The sequence below is a fragment of the Salmo salar genome, chromosome 25 (assembly GCF_965601325.2).
Source record: "Salmo salar chromosome 25, fSalSal1, whole genome shotgun sequence".
NCBI classification, from domain to species: domain Eukaryota; kingdom Metazoa; phylum Chordata; class Actinopteri; order Salmoniformes; family Salmonidae; genus Salmo; species Salmo salar.
This window is the reverse complement of record NC_138315.1, coordinates 14475559-14490003: the sequence shown is the minus strand read 5'-3', so window position 1 is coordinate 14490003 and position 14445 is coordinate 14475559. Positions and strand designations below refer to the sequence as shown.

General features: G+C 40.7%; 1 protein-coding gene across 4 annotated transcripts in view; it reads left to right on the top strand.

The window, feature by feature from the left end:
- LOC106586194 (cordon-bleu protein-like 1) overlaps nt 1–14445 on the top strand; it is a 53198-nt gene that overhangs the window by 29777 nt on the left and 8976 nt on the right. For all 4 annotated transcript variants that reach the window (XM_082968910.1, XM_082968909.1, XM_014173186.3 and 1 more), the window contains 5 exons: nt 6154–6351; nt 8793–9000; nt 13573–13798; nt 14027–14092; nt 14240–14334. In XM_082968910.1, the coding sequence (XP_082825036.1) occupies nt 6154–6351; nt 8793–9000; nt 13573–13798; nt 14027–14092; nt 14240–14334 (793 nt within the window). The remainder of the gene's footprint in view (nt 1–6153; nt 6352–8792; nt 9001–13572; nt 13799–14026; nt 14093–14239; nt 14335–14445) is intronic.

Here is a 14445-nt window from a genome sequence, read left to right as displayed (position 1 = left end):
ACTCAATTAGTAATTGGTAGCATTGCCTTTAAATTGTTTAACTTGGGTCCACCGTTTTGGGTAGCCTTCCACAAGCTTCCCAGAATAAGTTCGGGGAATTTTGGCCCATTCCTCCTGACAGAGCTGGTGTAACTGAGTCAGGTTTGTAGGCATCCTTGCTCGCACACACTTTTTCAGTTCTGCCCACAAATTTTCTATGGGATTGAGACCAGAGGACATTTCTACAAAAAGTACGCTCTTTGTCCCCATGTGCAGTTCAAACCGTAGTCTGGCTTTTTTATGCCGATTTTGGAGCAGTGGCTTCTTCCTTGCTGAGCGGCCTTTCAGGTTGTCGATATAGGACTCGTTTTACTGTGGATATAGATACTTTTGTACCTGTTTCCTCCAGAATCTTCACAAGGTCCTTTGCTGTTGTTCTGGGATTGATTTGCACTTTTCGCACCAAAGTACGTTCATCTCCTTCCTGAGCAGTATGACGGCTGCGTGGTCCCATGGTGTTTACACTTGCGTACTATTGTTTGTACAGATGAACGTGGTACCTTCAGGTGTTTGGGAATTGCTCCCAAGGATGAACCAGACTTGTGGAGGTCTACAATTTTCTTTCTGAGGTCTTGGCTGATTTCTTTTGATTTTCCCATGATGTCAAGCAAAGAGGCACGGAGTTTGAAGGTAGGCCTTGAAATACATCCACAGGTACACCTCCAATTGACTCAAATTATGTCAATTAGCCTATCAGAAGCTTCTAAAGCCATGACATAATTTTCTGGAATTTTCCGAGCTGTTTAAAGGCACAGTCAACTTAGTGTATGTAAACTTCTGAGCCACTGGAATTGTGATGCAGTGAATTATAAGTGAAATAATCTGTCTGTAAACATTTGTTGGAAAAATGACTTGTCCTAATTAGATGTCCTAACCGACGTGCCAAAACTATAGTTTGTTAACAAGAAATTAGTGGAGTGGTCGAAGAACAAGTTTTAATGTCTCCAACCTAAGTGTATGTAAACTTCCGACTTCAACTGTACATACACATGTTCTCAGAAGTGTCTGAATATGTCTACTGAGAAAAGCAGGACTGTTTCATAAACTGAACAATATTATGTTTGTCTTTAAGCACTTTTGACTATTAATTAATGCTATATTGGCACCTGCTTTTTGTTTTCAGAGCCTATGACAGTAACACTGTTTTAAGTTGTAGTTAAAATGTCTCTTAAATGTTGTTTCCTACTTGAAACCCCACCTCTTTAAGGAATACCTGGGATAGGACTAAGTAATCCTTCTAACCCTCCCCCCCCACCCTCCCCCCCAAAAAATATATAGATGTACTATTGTAAAGTGGTTGTTCCACTGGATATCATAAGGTGAATGCACCAATTTGTAAGTCGCTCTGGATAAGAGCGTCTGCTAAATGACATAAATGTAAATGTAAAATGTGTGGAAAGAAACAAAATCTTGACCTCATTTTGGTGAGGAGAACGTGTCTCATTCCCATAATCACGTTGCCGTAAAACTTTGAGACATGAAATCTGGACTTTGTAGCCTAGCCTGATGTGGACCACTGTAGTGTCTGTGTCTCTGTTTTAGCTGGGATCATCTGTCAACAGGATCGGACCCTTTTACAAAACGTTCGCCTAAAATGACATACCCAAATCTAACTGCCTGTAACTCAGGCTCTGAAGCAAGGATATGCATATTCTTAGTACCATTTGAAAGGAAACACTTTGAAGTTTGTGGAAATGTGAAAGGAATGTAGGAAAATATAACACAATAGATCTGGTAAAAGATAATAAAATTTACAAAAACGTCCGTTCTTTTGTATTTTTTTTGTACCATCATCTTTGAAATGCAAGAGAAAGGCCATGTATTATTCCAGCCCAGCTGCAATTTAGATGTTGGTCACTAGATGGAAGCATTGTATGTGCAAAGTTTTATACTGATCCAATGAACCATTGCATTGATGTTTAAAATGTTGTATCAAGACTGCCCAAATGTGCCTAATTGGTTTATTAATAACTTTTCATGTTCAAAATTGTGCACTCTCCTCAAACAATAGCATGGTATTATTTCACTGTAATAGCTACTGTAAATTTGACAGTGCAGTTAGATTAACAAGAATGTAAGCTTTCTACCAATGTCAGATATGTCTATGTCCTGGAAAAATTTCTCTTTACTTACAAACTCCTCCCCCGCGGGACGGTTGATCTAAGTTATTTCTCTTTAATCATTCAAGGGGTTGTTCAGTGGGGAGTAACACAGTCGACTAAGCTGCCTAACCTGTAGCCTATGGAATTTCTTCAGAGGGCACCACTTACTCTGAAAATAGGATTTTTTGCAATTTCTTAACTTGATGGGCCCAGGCCCACTAAACCTTGACTTGATTAGTTTCTATGGGGGTTCTATTTAAGTGATAATGCCCAAGAAGCCGGTGTTTGGAGGATATATTAGCACGGGTGTCTGTCCCGGGCGGTCAAACCATATCCTCCAAACACCACCTTCCAGGGCATTATCCCTAGATACAACGGGTTACCAACATATTCAAATAATGGTTGACATATTTTCATAAACATTATTTTGATGTATTTATTCATACCGTTTCGTCCTTCCACAAGATATAGTCCCGACTCACATCTAAGGTTGCTACCCAAGCCAGCTGGTCGTTCTATCGGTTCAGTTGCCAGAGACGCGACCCAGTCGTTAAGTCTCTTTGTTCTGTCGTTTGTTCAAAATGTTCCATTGCAATACTGTCTGGGCATTGGGCATTATCACTTAAATAGAACCCCCAAGGTTCTTATCCCTTGCTTGCTTGCTAGCTAGCCAACTACGGCTAACTTACAGCCAGAAAAACAGCAAGGTAGCTGCATTTGCGTTTGCTTAAGCTGGTTTCTAGTGATATTTATTTAGATACATCTACAGTGCGAAATATGAAAACAGATGTTGAGTGGAATTTCCCTCTGCTAACACCTGGTACTATACAGCTGCAGGAGGGTGCGCATACGGTCTACCCAAAGAAGGTAAGAACTAAACATAACCAGACAACACACAAGAAGGAATATTATATTTTAATTATCCTGCCGCTAGACTAGCATCAAGGGAAATGCCATCAAAAAAGGCATTTGTTGCCCGTGCATGTTCCTTACATTATTGTCTGAGGCAATGCACAAATAGGATGCCATAACCTAATGTCTCTAAATGTGATAAATGTATAGATTATTTTAGTTAAGCATTATTTGCATTTCTCATACTGTATTGTAAAGTATCCCTCTTTGAAGGACAAAGTGTGTGACCTTTTATCAAGAAATATCTTCCTTTTAAAATACATGCATGTTTTCTTTGGCTGACTGTGTTAGCAGTTGTGGTCAGGTTGGAATTAATCTGGCTGTACAGTGATACACATTTCCAATCCAACCTAAAGAAAAAATGGTTTAGACAAAAATGGTTTACACTCTCCCCAGGGAACCCAGTCAGTTTAATGATGATGATGTAATTTGGATAAATAATGTATCCAAATTACATCATCATTATACTGATTGGGCCTGGCCACACATTTCTGGTGACAGATGGTCAGACTTTTCTCGCCACAAAATCTTAAAGGTCTTAGTATCAAATCATTTCTGGGTAACAATTAAGTACCTTACTGTGATTTGTTTTCATTAAAATGGTCTTGGCAATTTCTCAAGCAAGAATTTTGCTAGGACTGGTCTGAGTTTTGCTAGAGTGGTCTGAGTGGGGAGGGGAAAACGGAAAATTAGCTGTTATTGGCAGAGAGGTTTGGAACTATCTTTCTTATTGGTCGATTTAACTAATTTACTACAAGGTGATGTCACCATGGAAGGCCAAAACTTCATCCCACCAAAAAAGCTGTCTTCAAACAGCTCTTACACAATTTTACAGTATTATTCCAACCTCATTGTGTGTGTGTGTGTGTGTGTGTGTGTGTGTGTGTGTGTATATATATATATATATATATATATATATATATATATATATATATATATATACTCAGCAAAATAAAAATGTCTTCTCACTATTTTCAGCAACCTTAACATTTGGAAATATTTGTATGAACATAAGATTCAACAACTGAGACATAAACTGAACAAGTTCCACAGACATGTGACTAACAGAAATTGAATAATGTGTCCCTGAACAAAGGGGGGGGGGGGGGGGGGTCAAAATCAAAAGTAACACTCAGTATCTGGTGTGGCCACCAGCTGCATTAAGTACTGCAGTGCATCTCCTCCTCATGGACTGCAGAAGATTTGACCGTTTTTGCTGTGAGATGATACCCCACTCTTCCGCCAAGGCACATGCAAGTTCCCGGACATTTCTGGGGGGAATGGCCCCAGGCCTCACCCTCCGATCCAACAGGTCCCAGACGTGCTCAATGGGATTGCCATGGCAGAACACTGACATTCCTGTCTTGGAGGAAATCACGCACAGAATGAGCAGTATGGCTGGTGGCATTGTCATGCTGGAGGGTCATGTCAGGATGAGCCTGCAGGAAGGGTAGCACATGAGGGAGGAGGATGTCTTCCCTGTAACGCACAGCATTGGGATTGCCTGCAATGACAACAAGCTCAGTCCGATGATGCTGTGACACACCGCCCCAGACCATGACTCACCCTCCACCTCCAAATCGATCCCGCTCCAGAGTACAGGCCTCAGTGTAACGCTCATTCCTTCGACGATAAACGCGAATCCGACCATCACTCCTGGTGAGACAAAACCGTGACTCGTCAGTGAAGAGCACTTTTTGCCAGTCCTGTCTGGTCCAGCGACGGTGGGTTTGTGCCCATAGGCGACGTTGTTACCGGTGATGTCTGGTGAGGACCTGCCTTACAACAGGCCTACAAGCCCTCAGTCCAGCCTCTCTCAGCCTATTGCGGACAGTCTGAGCACTAATGGAGGGATTGTGCGTTCTTGGTGTAACTCGGGCAGATATTGTTGCCATCCTGTGCCTGTCCCGCAGGTGTGATGTTCAGATGTACCGATCCTGTGCAGGTGTTGTTACACATGGTCTGACACTGCGAGGGCAATCAGTTGTCCGTCCTGTCTCCCTGTTGCGCTGTCTTAGGCGTCTCACAGTACAGACATTGCAATTTACTCCCCTGGCCACATCTGCAGTCCTAATGCCTCCTTGCAGCATGCCTAAGGCACATTCACACAGATGAGTAGGGACCCTGGACATCTTTCTTTTTGTGTTTTTCAGAGTCAGTAGAAAGGCCTCTTTAGTGTCCTAAGTTTTCATAACCGTGACCTTAATTGCCTACCGTCTTTAAGCTGTTAGTGTATTAACGACTGTTCCATGTGTGCATGTTCATTAATTGTTTATGGTTCATTGAACAAGCATGGGAAACAGTGTTTGAACCCTTTACAATGAAGATCTGTGAAGTTATTTGTATTTTTACGAATTATCTTTGAAAGACAGGGTCCTGAAAAAGGGACGTTTTCTTTTTTTGCTGAGTTTATATAAAACTCAGGAAAATCTAGTTTTTGACTACACTGCCACATATCCTAATAATAATAATAATAATAATAGCTCATTCAATGATTAGAGGGGCGATTATGTTGGTTTTAAAAGACAACAGTAAAGCAAACAGAGACATGGGCAGTGTTTACACAGGCAGCTCAATTCTGATTATTTTCCCACTAATTGGTTGTTTGACCAATCCGATCAGCTCTTTGTGTAAAGACCGCCTTAGCACATAATGCTCCAACTTAATTTTCTGTTTCACATGTGTTATCCTTGCCTACGCTGCACTGTCCTCAAGCCGAAGGGATAATCAATCAATCACACTTGAGTGTCTTGTGACTTGTTTGCAAAGGGAACCCAAGCTCTTTCATCTAATAGCTGCTTACTTTACGTCGGGAAGAAATGATTCCTTTCATGCAGTGCCATGACATAATCATGTCTAATGAAATTTCGTTTTTTCATCTATTGTGGATGGTTATAATTTTTTTCCTGACAAATATTACCCAGAGCCCCTGCGTCATCTTTTTCTACCAGCTTAATGTTACCTACATATGGGTGCCATCAGGGAAATGGGTTTTCTACGTCGTATTGTTTCTGACTGCAATAGGCTGAAAATATATTATTAAGAGTTTTTAAATGATTGTGTGAGGCTCATCTTGTCCCTTTGCTTTTCCTACCGGCAGAGTGTCGACCAAAAGCAAGGCCCCGTCTCCCCCAGAATCAGTGAAGGGACTGGATGGTGCAGGCCTCTCCCAGAGACACTCTGTATCAGCATTTCCTCAGATGACCATGGACCAGAAGGAGAACCTACTTGAACAGGACCTGACTCTGGTTGTGGTTCTGCCAGGCGGAGTGGAGAAGACAGCCACTGTCCATGGCAGGTGAGACTAGGTCTTAATTCCCAAATGGCACCCTATTCCCTACTTAGTGTCTGAGTCATTCCACCAATGTTGTATTTATTATGGATCCTCTTCCTGTGGTCCAGCAAAATTTAAGGCAGTTTATAAAATTTAAAAAACATTACAATACATTCAGATTTCACAACACACTGTGCCCTCAGGCCCCTACTCCAACACTACCACATATCTACAGTACTACATCCATGTGTGTGTATAGTGCGTATGTTATCGTGTGTGTGTATGCATGTGTCTGTGCCTATGTTTGTGTTGATTCACAATCCCCGCTGTTCCATAAGGTCTTTTTTTAAAATCTGTTTTGTTTTTAATCTAATTTTATGGCTTGCATCAGTTACTTGATGTGGAATTGAGTTTCATGTAGTCATGGCTCTATATAGTACTGTGCGCCTGGACTTGGGGATCGTGAAGAGACCTCTTGTGGCATGTCTTGTGGGGTATGCATGGGTGTCCAAGCTGTGTGCCAGTAGTTTAGACAGACTAATTAGTTGCCTTTTGAGTAGTGTAACTTGGCAACAACAAAAAACGTTTTGATTTCACCTAATGTTTACATTCTGTCACATGTTCAACTTCATAAAAACAAGTTTTCCCATCTCAATTGCCTATTAAGTGCCAAATAAAGTAACAGGGTTGACAACATCTTAAATCTTTTAGAAATCCCCTCGTGACAGGGGGAATTGAAGCTCGTTGTGTGAAACAGGGAGGGGCAATTGAATGCAAGCTTCACAACATTATTTTTGTTAAACAATGTCTAGCCTGTCTATCTATGGGTAACAGGGTTGACATGTTATGCTCGACCCACCCGGTTTTCTCTGTTTTCCAACACAAAACCCCAGAAAATAGCCAAAAAAACAGCTCACCTGCTTTTACACTATGATTTGACTATTAAAATATTTTACAAGGAATAGTTCCACCATATTAAAACAAGCTTCAGAAATTACTTTGTCAAAGAAACAAAAATAACTACAGCTTTACAATGATGGGGAAAACTTGGAGACATGTTGGTGTTAAGTGGGTTAACATTTTAATTGAAGTCACAGAGGATGCTTAGAGGGACATGTCAAAATTGCTGAATTTTGGCACTTTAGCAAGTCTTTATTCATATCAAAAATTGGATTTATTGAGTTTTCCATGTGGTCTATATTAAAGGTCACTTCATTTAGTATAAGACTTTTATATTTCTATATTTGTGCACAATTTCTACTTAAAATATCAAAAGTCACTAATTTTGTGGAATGACTTGCCTATGGGCCCTGGTCAAAAGAAGTGCAGTAAATAAATAAAGGAAGTGTCTCACTGTGACTAAACACCAACAAACTGCTCCCAGCTTTCCCTCCTTGGTAAGACCTCCAAGACATCCCATGATTCCAAGATGAAGCATGATCTAAAAGCATTTTGACCAATTCTTATGCGAGTGTCATATTCCAAAACAAATATTTGATTCATATTTATTTTTGGTATATGATTACGTGAATCCTTCTACCATAACGTGATCTTTCCAAGGCTATAACTGAATGTAGCATTTCTTTGAGTCAGATATTGTAGGTGGTATAATGTATAATGTGGCTGGTTCCTTTTCACTTGCTAAGGTAGAATAATGTTATTTGTGTTTTAGGCACAGTTATTATGGTAGAACTTAGATTAAGTTTTGATACAAGCCCACTGCACATACATCTCATGAAAGTTAGTCTTACGAAGTCTGGTCTGTGGAGCTTTCATCCACACCAATTCAGCTGAGACCAAAACGCCTAATCAGACAAACATGAGATGAATATCTTACGGTCAAAAGGGCTTAGTTGTTTTTCAGAACAAGGACTTTGTGTCCTGATATGAAACTACAGACCCACACTGTTCACTCTCCATCAAGTTTACTCAAGATATTATTATTCTAGTTTTGCAAGACGCAAACGCACTCCGTTGGTATATTTTGCCCTTTGCCCTCTCAAGCTATAATCGAGACCAACTTTAATATAAAAGGATTAAGCATCCAATTCTTCAACCTCTTTTCATTTACAGAGTACAGTGAACTAATTATGATAATAATTTAACTTTTGCCATATATTTGCAGAAAACCCTCCCAAGGCCTAGAATTTGGAAACTGCTGGAAAGCTTTGCGTAGATATTGTTGCTAAAGAGTTTTCCAGACCACCAACAGTAGTGTATGAAGCAAAAACGGATGGCTCCTTATGCTACATGTTATCACTGTAAAAAAGTTGTGTGATAATGCATTACTATAACGTAAAACGTATTCTTTCATGGCATCTACTTTCGTGATAGTAGTTTCTCCTTGGCATTTGCAATTTCCACACACCAACAGTGCTGTGTCTTCTCTGTGGATATAAAACACACAACCTTTTATCCTTAGCTAGGTTGATTTATTACTTCTAACCTGTGTCTCTGTTTTTCAGCAAGCCCATGATGGATTTGTTAGTGATGCTTTGTGCCAAGTACCACCTGAACCCATCAGGCTATATTATAGAGCTCGTCACCACCAACAGAAACCCAATCAAGTTCAAACCCAACACTCTGATCGGGGCCCTGGAAGCAGAGAAGGTCCTGCTCAAGCCCAAAGGAATGGAGGACAAGATTAAGAAGCCAATTCCTCAGATGCCAGAGGTACACGTGAGAAATCTCAGTGGTAGAAATGTACTAGTTATAAAAGTTTTATCTGAGAGTTGTTTTCCGAAACTTGGGTATTTACTGTAATTAATAATGGCTGTATCTTGTAATTTTTTTTCTGTGAGTATAGATCATCTGCTCAGCAAAAAAAGAAACGTCCTCTCACTGTCAACTGCGTTTATTTTCAGCAAACTTAACTTGTGTAAATATTTGTATGAACATAACAAGATTCAACAACAGACATAAGCTGAACAAGTTCCACAGACATGTGACTAACAGAAATAGAATAATGTGTCCCTGAACAAAGGGGTGGTCAAAATCAAAAGTAACAGTCAGTATCTGGTGTGGCCACCAGCTGCATTAAGTACTGCAGTGCATCTCCTCCTCATGGACTGCAGCAGATTTGACAGTTTTTGCTGTGAGATGATACCCCACTCTTCCACCAAGGCACCTGCAAGTTCCCGGACATTTCTGGGTGGAATGGCCCTAGCCCACACCCTCCGATCCAACAGGTCCCAGACGTGCACAATGGGATTGATATCCGGGCTCTTCGCTGGCCATGGCAGAACACTGACATTCCTGTCTTGCAGGAAATCACGCACAGAACGAGCAGTATGGCTGGTGGCATTGTCATGCTGGAGGGTCATGTCAGGATAAGCCTGCAGGAAGGGTAGCACATGAGGGAGGAGGAGGTCTTCCCTGTCACGCACAGGGTTGAGATTGCCTGCAATGACAACAAGCTTAGTCCGATTTTGCTGTGACACACCGCCCCAGACCATGACGGACCCTCCACCTCCAAATCGATCCTGCTCCAGAGTACAGGCCTCGGTGTAACGCTCATTCTTTCGACGATAAACGCAAATCCGACCATCACCCCTGGTGAGACAAAACCGCGACTCGTCAGAGAAGAGCACTTTTTGCCAGTCCTGTCAGGTCCAGCGACGGTGGGTTTGTGCCCATAGGCGACGTTGTTGCCGGTGATGTCTGGTGAGGACCTGCTTTACTACAAGCCGTCAGTCCAGCCTCTCTCAGCCTATTGCAGACAGTCAGCACTGATAGAGGGAATGTGCGTTCCTGGTGTAACTCGGGCAGTTGTTGTTGCCATCCTGTACCTGTCCCGCAGGTGTGATGTTCAGATGTACCGATCCTGTGCAGGTGTTACACGTGGTCTGTCACTGCGAGGGCGATCAGCTGTCCGTCCTGTCTCCCTGTAGCACTGTCTTAGGCGTCTCACAGTATGGACATTGCAATTTATTGCCCTGGCCACATCTGCAGTCTCATGCCTCCTTGCAGCATGCCTAAGGCACGTTCACGCAGATGAGCAGGGTCCTTGGGCGTCTTTCTATTGGTGATTTTCAATCAGTAGAAAGGCCTTTTTAGTGTCCTAAGTTTTCATAACTGTGACCTTAATTGCCTACCGTCTGTAAGCTGTTAGTGTCCTAATGACCGTTCCACAGGTGCATGTTCATTAATTGTTTATGGTTCATTGAACAAGCATGGGAAACATTGTTTAAACCCTTTACAATGAAGATCTGTGAAGTTATTTGTATTTTTACGAATTATCTTTGAAAGACAGGGTCCTGAAAAAGGGATGTTTCTTTTTTTGCTGAGTTTATACACACACACACACACACACACACACACACAGTACCAGTCAAAAGTTTGGACACCTACTCATTCAAGAGTTTTTACATTTATTTTTACTATTTTCTAATAGTAATAATAGTGAAGACATCAAAACTATGAAATAACACATGGAATCATGTAGTATCCAAAAAAGTGTTAAACATATAAAAATATATTTAACATTTTAGATTCTTCAAAGTAGCCACTCTGCCTTGATGACAGCTTTGCACACACTTGGTATTCTCTCAACCAGCTTCACCTGGAATGCTTTTCCAAAGGTCTGGAAGGAGTTCCCAAATATGCTGAACACTTGTTGGCTGCTTTTCCTTCAGTCTGGGGTCTAACTTATCACAAACCGTCTCAGTTGGGTTGAGGTCAGGTGATCTGATGCAGCACTCCATCAGTCTCATTTTTGGTGAAATTGCCCTTACACAGCCTGGAGTTGTGTTTTGGGTCATTGTCCTGTTGAAAAATAAATTATAGTCCACTTAGCGCAAACCAGATGGGATGGCGAATTGCTGCAGAATGCTTTGGTAGCCATGCAGGTAAATCACCTCCACACCTTCTCCTCCATTCTTCACAGTGGGATCCACACATGCAGAGATCATCCGTTCACCTACTCTGTGTCTCGCAACGACACGGCGGTTGTAACCAAAAATCTCAAATTTGGAGGACTCAGACCAAAAGACAAATTTCCACTGGTCTAGTGTCCATTACTCATGTTTCTTGGCCCAAGCAAGTCTCTTCTTCTTATTGGTGTCCTTTAGTAGTGGTTTCTTTGCAGCAATTCGACCATGAAGGCCTGATTCACGCAGTCTCCTCTGAACAGTTGATGTTGAGATGTCTGTTACGTGAACTCTGTGAAGCATTTATTTGGGCTGCAATTTCAGAGGTGCAGTTAACTCTAATGAACTTGCGTCTTCCTTTCATGTGGCGGTCCTCATGAGAGCCAGTTTCATCATAGTGCTTGATGGTTTTTGCGACTGCAATTGAAGAAACTTTCAAAGTTCATGAAATTTTCCGCATTGACTGACCTTCATGTCTTAAAATAATGATGGACTGTCATATCTTCTTTCCATAATATGGACTTGGTCTTTTACCAAATAGAGCTATCTTCTATATACCACCCCTACCTTGTCACAACACAACTGATTGGCTCAAACGAATTAACCTGTTAGGGCTAGGGGGCAGTATTGACACAGCCGGAAAAAAAACGTACCCGATTTAATCTGGTTACTACTCCTGCCCAGTAACTAGAATATGCATATAATTATTGGCTTTGGATAGCAAACACCCTAAAGTTTCTAAAACTGTTTGAATGGTGTCTGTGAGTATAACAGAACTCATATGGCAGGCCAAAACCTGAGAAGATTTCATGCAGGAAGTGGCCTGTCTGAGAAGTAGTGTTTCATCTTGGCTCTTTATTGAAGACTGAGGATCTGTGCAATAACGTGACACTTCCTACGGCTCCCATAGGCTCTCAGAGCCCGGGAAAAAGCTGAACGATATCGAGGCAGGCTCTGGCTGAAACACTTTATCGCTTTTGGCAAGTGGCCGCTCAGAGTACTATGGGCTTAGGCGCGTGCCCGAGTCGACCGAATGCTTTCTTTTCTTTTGTCTGTTTACCTAAACGCAGATTCCCGGTCGGAATATTATCGCTTTTTTATGAGAAAAATGGCAAAAAAATGTATTTTAAACAGCGGTTGACATGCTTCGAAGTACGGTAATGAAATATTTAGAATTTTTTTGTCACGAATTGCGCTATGCTCGCCACCCTTATTTACAATTTCGGATAGTGTCTTGAACGCACGAACAAAACGCCGCTGTTTGGATATAACGATGGATTATTTTGGACCAAACCAACATTTGTTATTGAAGTAGAAGTCCTGGGAGTGCATTCTGACGAAGACAGCAAAGGTAATAACATTTTTCTTATAGTAAATCTGACTTTGATGAGTGCTAAACTTGCTGGGTGTCTAAATAGCTAGCCCTGTGATGCCGGGCTATCTACTGAGAATATTGCAAAATGTGCTTTCACCGAAAAGCTATTTTAAAATCGTACATATCGAGTGCATAGAGGAGTTCTGTATCTATAATTCTTAAAATAATTGTTATGCTTTTTGTGAACGTTTATCGTGAGTAATTTAGTAAATTCACCGGCAGTGTTCGGTGGGAATGCTAGTCACATGCTAGTCACATGCTAATGTAAAAAGCTGGTTTTTGATATAAATATGAACTTGATTGAACAAAACATGCATGTATTGTATAACATAATGTCCTAGGGTTGTCATCTGATGAAGATCATCAAAGGTTAGTGCTACATTTAGCTGTGTTTTGGGTTTATGTGACATTATATGCTAGCTTGAAAAATGGGTGTCTGATTATTTCTGGCTGGGTACTCTGCTGACATAATCTAATGTTTTGTTTTCGTTGTAAAGCCTTTTTGAAATCGGACAGTGTGTTTAGATTAACGAGTGTCTTATCTTAAAAATTGTGTAAAATAGTCATATTTTTGAAAAATTGAAGTTTTTGCATTTCTAAGGTATTTGAATAACGCGCCACGGGATTACACTGGCTGTTGAGTAGGTGCCCATAGAGGTTAAGAAGGAAAGAAATTACACTATTTAACAAGGCATACCTGTTAATTGAAATGCATTCCAGGTGACTACCTCCATGAAGGTGGTTGAGAGAATGCCAAGCGTGTGCAAAGCTGTCATCAAGGCAAATGGTGGCTACTCTGAAAAATCTCAACTGTAAAATATATTTTGATTTAACACTTTTTTGGTTACTACATGATTCCATATGTGTTATTACATAGTTTGGATGTCTTCACTATTATTCTACAATGTAGAAAATATTTAGGTGTATTTTTGACTGGTACTATATATATATATATTATAACTTTTTCAAACAGTCTAATAATCACATTTATTTGATTTCCAGGCAACTGTTCGCCTGGTAATAAACTATAAAAATACCCAGAAGACTATACTAAGAGTAAGCCCTCGAGTCCCCCTTGAAGACCTCTTACCATCTATTTGTGACAAATGTGAATTTGACCGGCAGAGCACATTTTTATTGAGAGATGCCCAATCTAAGGATCCTTTGGATTTGACCTGTTCTCTCAATGATTTTGCAATAAGGGAGGTGTATGCAACGGACACAAAAGGTAAGGGCTTCTCTGATTTAAAAACAACAGCCTTCAACATTCATTAATCTGAATAATTACCAATCATTCTGAACTAATCTCGGCACCCAGAACCAAATCTTGTCTGCCAACAAGATACTTATTCTGTATAAACACTATTCACCATTCATTCATTTTACAACTACACAGGTGTACTCATGTAAATGCTGCATTTACTACCACATATCATTTCCATCTTCTCTTTCACAGCTATGTACTCAGAAGACATACCTGCCTCTCCTACCCCTACTACCCCAACTCATCTAGGTCGTCTAGGTAATGTAACTCAATTGTATTGTTTTTACATGCTTTTATTACCTTATTTTGATTTACTACTGACATTATGCATTTGAAGTCAAGTTCATTAAATCTTTGTCAGGAATTTCCGAAATGTCTTCAATAAGATCTATATATTCCTAACAGATACCGTTCTACCCGGTAAAGATAAAACACAGAAGGAGAAAGAAAACAAGGGATTGTTCAGTTTATTCAGGAGGAGTAGGAAGAAACCTGAGCAGGTGTGTTCTTTATCTATTCACATGCAATCACCAACATTTCTCAGCTCTGTCATTTGCAAGTCAATTTTGGCTGATTAGGAGGATTTGAATGGGTATGTGTTGGGGAGGGGG